The sequence below is a fragment of the Phoca vitulina genome, unplaced genomic scaffold, assembly GCF_004348235.1.
Source record: "Phoca vitulina isolate PV1807 unplaced genomic scaffold, GSC_HSeal_1.0 scaffold6, whole genome shotgun sequence".
Classification (NCBI taxonomy): Eukaryota; Metazoa; Chordata; class Mammalia; order Carnivora; family Phocidae; genus Phoca; species Phoca vitulina.
In genome coordinates, this window is record NW_022589709.1 from 69,323,145 (window position 1) to 69,333,909 (window position 10,765).

At 44.6% G+C, this 10,765-nt stretch overlaps 1 protein-coding gene across 7 annotated transcripts in view; it reads left to right on the plus strand.

The window, feature by feature from the left end:
- Window positions 1–10,281, plus strand: part of PPP2R2B (protein phosphatase 2 regulatory subunit Bbeta) — a 445,379-nt gene extending 435,098 nt beyond the window's left edge. For all 7 annotated transcript variants that reach the window (XM_032404428.1, XM_032404431.1, XM_032404429.1 and 4 more), the window contains 2 exons: window positions 6,838–6,929; window positions 9,561–10,281. In XM_032404428.1, the coding sequence (XP_032260319.1) occupies window positions 6,838–6,929; window positions 9,561–9,840 (372 nt within the window). In that variant the 3' untranslated portion in view covers window positions 9,841–10,281. The remainder of the gene's footprint in view (window positions 1–6,837; window positions 6,930–9,560) is intronic.
- Window positions 10,282–10,765: the final 484 nt, after the last annotated feature.

Here is a 10,765-nt window from a genome sequence, read left to right on the forward strand (position 1 = left end):
GGGGAATAAGCCAGGAGAGAAAGAATTCAAGCAGTTGACACTCCTTGGGGGAAGCAAGATGGAACAGAGTCCATTGCCTCGAGGCAGGTGTTGTAGGCCGTAGATGGGAAGATGGACAATTCATCCATCAAAGGAAGGAGAGAAGAGTAGATAGCTATGGATGCATTGTGTTGGTAGCCATAGATGGTTTCTTCTTGTTGCTTCTATTTTTCTCATAAAATAAGAAGAGTGAGAAAGAAAAGTGTAAAATACGCATCTAAGAGAGTTGAGTACAATGGAAGGAGAGAGATACTTAAGGTGTGACTGTAATGATGGGCCACTAAACCTCAGGTAGATAGGGAAATAATGTGTGAAGAAAAGTAGACAGAATAATGGATTTGAAGAATTGATAGAATCAAGATAGTAAAGAGTGAACTAAGAAGATAGGAGGTAGCATTAGAACAGTACTTGTTCAACAGGTATAATTAGGGTCGTGGCAAGTCTCATCATGTGGCCAAGGAAGCAAAGGAAAAAACACATTGAAAATGATGAGGCCAACTGAGAGACCAGAGTAATGATCCACGAAGAATAATGGCAGGGGATCCAGGTGCTAAAATTGCTTCAAGGAATGTGGCAGAGGGGCTCAGAACTGTTGCTAACTATAACAAGGTAGTCAGCAGGGAGTTTAGTTGGTGACATGACTTCAAAGGAGCTGAGGGCTTTAGAACAGGAATCATCGCCTGGAGCAGCAAGGAGCCCACCTACCCTACTTTGACACATGAGTGGCCACAGGACAAGCCAATCTTTCAGAAGAAATTCAGAGAGAAGATTGAGGACCCCAAGGACTTTGACCAACTGTGAGTAATGCAGGGGCCAGAATTCAAAAGGACATAGGTGGTTGAGATAGTCTGCCCTATATATTTGGGGTCTTCCTGTCCCCCAGATCCTTCCAGACTTCAGGGCCCCACTTCACAGCACCTGCCTCGAGGCTCTCACCTTCACGTTCAGCCCAGGGCTAAGCCAACTCGCGTGTCCTCTTCCAGCTGCACACACCTCTCCTGTTACAGAGGGCAATGACAACTAGAACCTGAGTGTGGGTGGTATGGACAGAGTTGTGGCCTGCTGGCCAGACCAGATGAGAGAAAACTGGATTTAGTCTCTTCAGTGGCAGGAGCAATTAGTACTTACATTTTAGAGAAAGGCTTTAAGAGCAAAGCTGGTTTTAGAACCCAGTAAGCTAGCTACGACATGGAATAATCAGCATTTTAAGAGCGTAATTCTCAAAGCAAGTTCAGCTAGTGGTAGACGTGGAAGTGCTCTTTGTCAAATGCTTTGAGATAGGTCTCATAGCACATATATTGAAATGAAATATTACAGAAGTTTAACTTTAGATAGTATACTATACCCCAAATCGTAACATACTATATAAAAGATGGCAAATAAACACTGAATTTCTAGAACACTGTTGAAAAAGATGGATGATTTCCCATTGGGCCAGCCTTCACCATCACCAGTTACTAATGCCTTCCCTGTGGAGGGGAGTAAGTAATGTTCCTGCCATGTATTTTCATACACGCGTCAACTGGTCTCCAGCATCTTTCCAGGAATAAGAAACTGTAGACTTAAGTATCATTAGCTCTTCTCTGTAGATTTCAGTATCATCAGCTCCCTTCAAGCTCTCCTACAGAACAGGGGTTGGCAAACCATGGCTGGTGGGCCAAATCCAGTCTCCATCTGTTGTTTTAGTAAAAAGTTTTACTGAAACATAGCCACACCTGATCATGGGTACATGGTTGCTTTCATGCTACAATGGCAGAGTTGAACAGATGTGATGGAGATGATATAGCCCACAGGCTTAAAATACCTGCTATGTGACTCTTTACAAGAGAAGTCTGTTGACCCCTGAAATCTAAGAACCAACCAACAGAGTTCACTCTTGCTGGGCCTCATGAGCAGTCCCATTATGTACAACACCAGGCTTCCACGAGTTCATGATTTGAGAACCTCTGTGTTGGGAGGCTCAGTTTAGTGTCAAGAAAGCCATACACAATAGGAACATGGATAACAAATATTTGGAACATGAAGAAAAAAGCATCAAATTGGGTGAGTTTTAAGTTTTCTCTTGCTCTGTGTTCTAGATGTTTCTAATCAATGTGTCTTACCTTATCCTCTCCTCTGATGGAGATAGGGCCATCTTGTTTGCCTAAGGTTTTGTTTTTTGTTTGAGCAACAGAACATAAATATAACATACCTTCATAGTAGATGTTCTTTTTCTTTAGATGACATCAAGTCAAAGCAGTAGGAGCTTCCCAAAATTTAGCTGCTGGGAGGAGAAAATACTGGTTCAGACTGGATTTTCTTTTAGATCCCTCCTGACTTTTGTCTTTCAAGAATTATTTGTAGAGTTCTAGGCAATGTGGTTCCTACTAATGGACCCACATTTCCAAATCACACATGTTTCGATACTTATAAACTTTCACCTTTGCCTTCTGTCTTATAGAAACATAGGTGAATAATATGTCAAGAAAAGTTTGTGAAGAACATAGGCTGAGGCAAAAACAAATTTTAGTGATTATAGTGAGATAAAATGATGACTATCCGTTTCTTATAATTTTGCAATTCCTTGACTCTTGTAGAATTCTAAGAGGTTCTGCATCATAGAAACCTGCTTAACCATTTGTTTTCAAAACTAGTTTCTCCCTTCTCAAAACACATCTGTGCCTTACCTGAAAAGTGCTCCATATCAGATCAGTGGAATACGAGTAAGGGGGAGAGAAGGCTGAAAATAAGGAGCTATTTGGCTCATTTTTTTCTCCAAAAAGTAGGAGAGCTGGAGTACAGACATGTCTCATTTTACTACATTTCCAAATACTGCCTTTTTTTTTTTAATATACAAATTGAAGGTTGGCGGCAGCCCTGCATTGAGCAAGTCTACCAGCACCATTTTTCCAACAGCATTTGCTCATTTCGTGTCTGTGTCACCTTTACCATTTTCAAGCTTTATTATTATTACTATTACATGTTATGACAATCTGTGATGAGGAGTGATCTTTGACATTACTATTTTAACTGTGTTGGGGTGCCAGAACAGTGCCCATATAAGATGGTGAGCTTAAATAATTTATGTTGTGTGTGTTCTGCCTGCTCCACCAACCTGTCCTTCCTTCTCTCCTTCTCCTCTGGCCTCCGTATTCCCTGGACACAGCAATATTGAAATTAGGCCAGTTGATAACCCTCCCCTGGCTTCAAAGCATTCACGTGAAAGAAAGAGTCACACATCTCTCACTTGAAATCAAAAGCTAGAAGTGATTAAGCATAGTGAGGAAATCATGTAAAAAGCAAAGCAGGCTGAAAGCTAGGCCTCTTGCACCCAACTGCCAAGTTGTGAATGTAAAGGAAAAGTTCTTGAAGGGAATTAAAAGTGCTACCCTAGTGAACAAATGAATGATGAGACACTGAAACAGCCTTAGGAGAAAGTTTGTTAGGAGAAAGTTTGAGGGGTCTGGAGAGAAGATCAAACCAGCCCCAGCATCCCCTTAAGCCAAAGCATAATCCAGAGCAAGGCCCTAACTCTCCTCCATTCTCTGAAGGCTGAGAGTGGGGAAGAGGCTGCAGAAGAAAATTTAAAGCGAGGAGCGGTTCCACTTATAGAGCACTCATAAGGTTCAAGGAAAGAAGCCGTCTCCAAAACTTGAAAGCCCAAGCTTAGCAGCAAAGGCTGATACAGAAGCTGCAAGTTCTCCAGAAGATCTAGCTGAGACAATTCATGAAGGTGACTACACCAAGCAACAGATTTTCAATGTGGACAAAAGACGCCATCAAGGAGTTTCATAGCTATAGAGGGGAAGTCAGTACCTGGCTTCAAAGCGTCAAAGGACAGGCTGATTTCCTTGTTAGGAGCGAATGCAGCTGGTGACTAAGTTGAAGCCAAAGCTCATTTACCATTCTGAAAATCCTAGGGCCCTTAAGAAATATGCAAAATCTACTCTGCTTGTGCTCTATAAACGGAACAACACAGCCTGGATGACTGCACTGTGTTTACAACATGGCTTACTGAGTATTTTAAGCCCACGGTTGAGACCTACTGCTCCTTGATGATGCACCTGGTCACTGAAGAGCTCTGAGGGAGATGTACAATGAGATTTATGTTGTTTTCATGCCTGCCCACATAACATCCATTCTGCAGCCCATGGATCAAGAAGTCATTTCGACTTTCAAGTCTTATTATTGAAGAACTACATTTCATAAGGCTATAGATGCCCTAGTGATTCCTCTGATGGGTGTAGGCAACGTAAATGCAAAGCCTTCTGGAAAGGATTTGTTACTCTAGGTGCCATTAAGAACATTGGTGATTCATGGGAAGAAGTTAAACTATCAACATGCACAGGAGTTTGGAAGCAGTTGATTACAGTCCTTGTGGATGAGTTTGAGAGGCTCCAAACTTTAATGAAGGAAACCACTGCAGATGTGGTGGAAATAGCAAGTGGAGCCTACAGATGGGACTGAACTTAAAAGGATGAGGACTTGCTTCTTACAGATGAGCAGAGCACGTGGTTTCTTGAGCTGGAATCTACTGGTGAAGATGCTGTAGAGATTGTTGAAATGTCAACAAAGGATTTAGAGTATCACATGAACTTAGTTGATAAAGCAGGAACAAGGTTTGAGAGGATCGACTCCGATTTTGAAAGAAGTTCTGCTGTGGGTAAAATGCTATCAAACAGTACCGCATGCTATAGAAGAAGCCTTTGTGAAAGACAGAGGCCATAGCTATGGCACACTTTGTCTTATTTGAAGAAATTGCCACCCCCACACCAGCCTTCACCAACCACCACTGTGGCCAGTCAGGACAACCCTGAGGTATGACCTTCTACTACCAGAAAAAGGACAACTAGCTGGAAATCTCAGATGATTTGCATTTTTTCTCAGCAATTAAGTATTTTTTAACTAAGGTATATACATTTTTTAGATAATGCAATTTACTGCATACTTAATAGAGTATAGTGTAAGCCTAACTTCTACATGCCCTGGGATACCAAAACGTTTATTTAACTCACTTTGTTACGATAGTCACTTTATTATCACCATCTAGAACCCACAGTATCTTCAAGGTGTGCCTATACTAGAACAACAAACTTGGCTTCCATTGCCCGCTGGATCAATTCCCCGCTTGGCCTACTGCCATTCAGAAGCCACAGCTCTCTATTTCCTCTATTATAAAGAACCCAGGAACAAGTCAATGAGAAGTCAAGAAAAGACAAGATCTGGAGTTGGCAAAACTAGGACCCAGAGGCTCATTTTGTCTCCCACCTGTTTTTATAAGTAAAGTTCTGTTGGGACACAGCCCCACTCTTCTGTTTATGCATTACCTACGGCTACATTTGCATTACAAGGGCTGAGTTGAGAGGTCGCCACAGAAGTCCTATGGCCCACAAAGCATAAATATTGACTTTCTGGCCCTTGATAGAAAAGGTTTGCCAAACAATGGTCAAGATCAAGAATCAGTCCTTTTTTTGCCCACAGACTCTCTCCTGCTTCTTTGCTCAAAGACTCTTAACATTAAATCACTAGAGATCTGCAGCCCTACAAAAAGAAATGGCCTTCTACATCAGACTTGTGGCACTTGGAATAGGCCCAAAAGGCAGCAGGAGAGGAAGGGAACGACAAGGAGTTAATTTATAGCATAGATCTTAAGTGTGAGACGTAAACCTCACCCTCCCATCCCCTTCTCCATCTAACAATGCCAGAAGCCCTGCCGCAGATGGATTCTCTTGTCACCAAAGCAATGAGGCAGGTACCCTGACAAGGCCCAGGACTGTTTGGTAACAGTCGTTTGCCGAGTTAGAAATACTTGCACTGTCCGCATGACTCAGAGAGCTTTTCAATCCCCCAAAACATCTCAGGGAACATAGGGTGAATGACCCAACCATGCTGACTGGTCTCACGTAAAGTTCCCATCCAGCAACTTCATGGGGCCCCAGCATCCCCTGCCCTTCCTCACTCTCAGGTACGAACTTTCCTTCTTATTTCACTGAAAAATAGAAACAGGAGAGAATGACCCATGCTCCAGGACTGCACCCTTTACATCAGAGTCTCGTCAACATCTCCACCTGCGCAGGCCTCTCCAAATTATCATACCCAAAAATGAACGTGGCAAGTCCATCCTTCCGCTTGCTCAAGAGAAAGATCCAGGAGCCATCTTGACTCCCATTCTTCTTTCCACGCTTCACAGTTGCACCATCCACGAATCCTATCAGTTGTCCCTGCAAACATGCCGAGAAGCTGACCGCTGGCTCCCGCTGCTCCCGCCCTGCTCCACACCGTCATCCGCCACCAGGCTCTCACTGGCCTCCCTGCCTCTGCTGCCTCACATTATCAATCAGGACACAGCTCAGTGGTCCCTTCTGTGACGTCTCCTCACTTCGCTCAGCATAAAAGGCCCACGTGAACGCTCCTCTGCCCCCACGCTAGGATGAAAGCACACCGGGGGTATTCTGTTCACGGCCTCTCCCAAGCACAGAGCTGGCAGGCCATAAACATTTGTTGAGTTAAAGACCAAATGAATAGTGTCCTCTAATGTGTATTTGCAAGTCAGTTTAGAAAATGGGACTCTATACCACCTACTGGGCCCTTCTGCCGGCCACCGGCTCCCTAAGCAAGCTTGCTTAATCCACACTCACCACAGAAGCAGCTCCCCAACCCAGGGCTGCAAAGAGCCCAGCCTGGATTCAGACCCAGGCCATCCAATTCAAGGCACATGTATACTAGAAGAATTAACAGCTCACATCACCAGAGGAGGTCTTCACAGAAACGAGCGTTTTTAAAATAGTAACTGACCCTCTTGATGTATTTCCCCAACAGGTGCATGACTACCTCCGCAGCAAGCTGTGCTCCCTCTACGAAAATGACTGCATTTTTGATAAATTTGAATGTGTGTGGAATGGGTCAGACAGGTAAGAGAGGCTCCGTGGCTAGGGAACCTTCCAGAGGTGAGCCCTGTATTTGCCGGGGCCCTGGGCAATTTATCCTAAGCAGGGCGTGGCCAAAGGGAGGTCAGAATCAGGCCCCAGGGCCTGGCAGGAATCCACTATGTAGGTCCCTGGATTTCCCTTGAGGTCAGACCTGGATATAAGGGAGAGATGGAGTGAGACCCTTGAATCCTCTTTCAGGACTGGCACAGGTGACCATGGGACATCAATGAGAAAATCCCATGTCTTACACACCAGACGCCCCCAGAGCTAGGTCAACATGGCCGAAATAAAGAACACTAATAATGCACCAGCGAATTCCAGCATAAACAGTTCCAATTATTGCAAAGTGTGCTCTCTAGATCGAAAATTATCCCTAGACGCTTCTAGTGTAGACCTGTCCAAAGGCCCCGGTAGTTCATTAGCTGAATTCTAGTTGGCCTCATTTATCATATTCCCTCAAAGTGATTTATTATTGTTTTAAGGCCTTTTATTTCAACAGTACTTCATATTACATTCTAATAGTTCATTTTCAGTTTGACAAATACAGATGATTCCCCACCTTCCAGAATGAAATGCAGGCTACCAGGGGCTGATTTAGTGTTTTGAGGAACACGGCACCAACAATAGTGCTTGCAAGCACTACCTTCTGTCAGGGCAAGGCATTCAGGGATTGGAACTTTTAGTAAAACCAAGCGGTTTCTGGCCATTCTTTGGCTTTCTTTGCCAATGAACCAAAATGTGCCTTCCACTTAGGAGACCCGGAAAAAATCTCCACATGACAGAGGCCCCAAGTCACAGCACCCCGTTGCTATAGGGCGGAGGGAAGAGACGACAGAGCAGCTGTGATGTACGAACCAAAGCTCCTAAGGGGGAAAGTAGCCGGCCCCGAACCTGTGTTTCTAATTTTTATTTGTAGTTTAAATTCTATTTGTTGTTATTGTCCTAATAACTTACCTTAACCTAGACTCACAAAGTACGTATTAGTCACCTTCGCACACATCCTGTTATAGAATCCTGACCACAAGATGACAAGGTTGTTGTGATCATCCCCGTTTTATAGCTGAGTAAACTGAGGCTCAGCAAGATAAAGCGACCTGCCCCAGCTCATGAGCTAGTACGTAGTAGAGACAAGAGTAGGAAGGTTTGAGTTTGAATCCGAAGATTGACATTCTTTTCATAACTTCACTACTTCTTTCCATAACCAAGAAAATTCTCAGTTCAGGTAAGGTTGAGAGTTTTTCTTTTTTTTCAAACCAACCAACAAAAACCAAAACACAAGGGCTTTCTCGGTTTAAAACCAAGCTGACTCATGGTGGAGGAAGCCTTGTTGGTTCATGGGAAGCAGTGAGGCCAGTGGCGGAGTGCTAGGCCCTGGGGTCGGGCACATGGGGGTTGGAGGCCTGACTTGGCCATTTTGTTACAGTGAGCGAGTTCCTCACTTTTCCTCAGGTGTAAAGCCCCTATCTGGGATAACGGAAGTCCAGGTGAGATTGCGGGGGAGTCGAGCGCTCAGCACCCTACCTGATAAAGTAGCAACAGCTTCTTCCGCTACAAACACATTCACCACGTCTGTTTCCTGGGCCAGAGTTACACAAGCAAGCCCTTGACTGATTTGCCTGGCACAGCTGACCCCACAGCCCTGTCCCCCTGGCTGCGGCCCCATGCTCTCAGTTTTCCCCGCACCTGTCTGCACACTCACGCCACATGAACAGAGAGGAGGTGCTGTCCTCTCCCATCCCCACCTCAGTTGGTCAGGGCTTCACCCACCAACGAGGCCAAGCCCCCGTGCTCCAGCGGCAGCCCCCGTGGGATGTTACTGAAGCAGCATGATTCCCCCCCCGCCCCAGCCTGTCCGTGTGTGCAAACTGTCACCGGTAAAGAGTCAGTCCCTTGCTTCTGGAAGGCTTTGGCAGTCACTGCCCTCAGTCAGTCGTAAATCTGCCTGAGGGTGGAGAGCTCTTACAAAAAGGTGGATGCCATCGGTCAATCCACTAGCAAGTCTTTCCTCTCCCAAGTTCTTTTAAAATTTGAATTTGTTTACTCTCTTCCTGAGGGAGACCACGATGACATCCGTTTTTTAGGTAAGTTTGCTGGCAAGGCTGAATTGAGAGCTGGTTCTTAGCAGGGGGAGGACACACCAGGCTCAGTGTGCTAATCTATCAGCGTTTCTCCCGCTGTGCTGGCTGCCGAAAGCCTTCGACGGCCGGCCCAAGCCCCACTCCTGCAACCACACTTTCCATGTGCATAACCAGTGTTCTCAAAAGTGTTCCTCCTGTCCTGACCTCTCTCCAACCTCGCAATCCTAAGGGACGTAAGGCTGGGATCATTAAAACCACAGGACTCACTCCCTGAGCCAAAGAACCAAAAGGGATCTATCCACAGAAGTAAGTAACAAGGAGGATTATCATGATCCTTCATTTCCCAACCAGCCTTCGAAACCGAGACCATGGTCACACTGTCCAGTCTGTTTGGGTTTTTGGTTTTTGGTGAAACAGATGGTGCCATAAGCTGGCCACGATGTGGTGTCATGGGCTCCAGAAAGACGCAATGGGGATATGCTCCTGCCTTTCTCCGGAGTCCTCAGTGACTCCCTCTTTCCTCTCTACCTTGCAGCGTCATCATGACAGGCTCCTACAACAACTTCTTCAGGATGTTCGACAGAAACACCAAGCGTGACGTCACCCTGGAGGCCTCGAGGGAAAACAGCAAACCCCGGGCTATCCTAAAACCGCGGAAAGTGTGCGTAGGGGGCAAGCGGAGAAAAGACGAGATCAGTGTCGACAGTCTGGACTTTAGCAAAAAGATCTTGCATACGGCTTGGCACCCTTCAGAAAATATTATAGCAGTGGCGGCTACAAATAACCTATATATATTCCAGGACAAGGTTAACTAGGAGGACAAGTTATTACTTAATAATCTCACATACTGAATACTAGTCAGACATGTTTTTAAATGTTTCTTTGGGTCTTCATTTGATGCATTGACATTAATTTCCCTATGCAGAAAACAATTGGAATAGAACTAAAAGGAGTCCAACTTTCCCAGATCCCCAGTTCTAAGAAACTTTTGTCAAACCCAATAGGTTCTGAGACATTTCTGTTTAGAATTGAGAGCTGCCAGCTAACACTAATTCTCCATAGTTGACTTGAATTTCTGATGCTTTTCTTGCCCGGTTTTCTCTGGTGGGTCCAGTGTTTTGTTTCTAGGTGTCTGCTGAGATAAAATGAGGTTGTCTGTAGTATTTAAAGAGAAAAGAGATAAGTTTTTTTTTAATTAAGCAATTCCATTTGATTGAAAAAAATCAACAAAAAAATAAACACCGTTTACTCTTAGAGAATTTCTCCTTTTTCTTTTTTTTGTGAAAAAAAATCACAAGCAGTCAGCATCTCCCTCCCCTGCCACACTTTTTATTAACAGCCTCATTTGAAGCAGAGATTTATGTCACGAGGCAGCGAAGGGGATGCAGAATGAGAAGGGAGGGGACACATCAACACTGCTATACTCTTTTTTCTGGAAGCGCCATAGAAACAGCCTGAGAATTTGGCCAGGAAACCCCATGAATGCTTCAGGGGACATAAAGAGAACACTTTCTACACAGTGCTTCTCAGAGTTAGCTTGGCAAGGCCATGTGGGGCCAAATTCCATCTGCTGCTTTGTTACTCTTGCTTTTTGTCATTTTAAATGGCTCCATATAATCCTCCACTTACACGTTCGTTGGCTTTTTCTCTTCAACCTTTTCCAGCTTATTTATTCCATTGACTTCTAAAGGCCGAGTCCTAGTTGTTTATTATCTGGCATTCTAAGTGAAGAGAATGGCT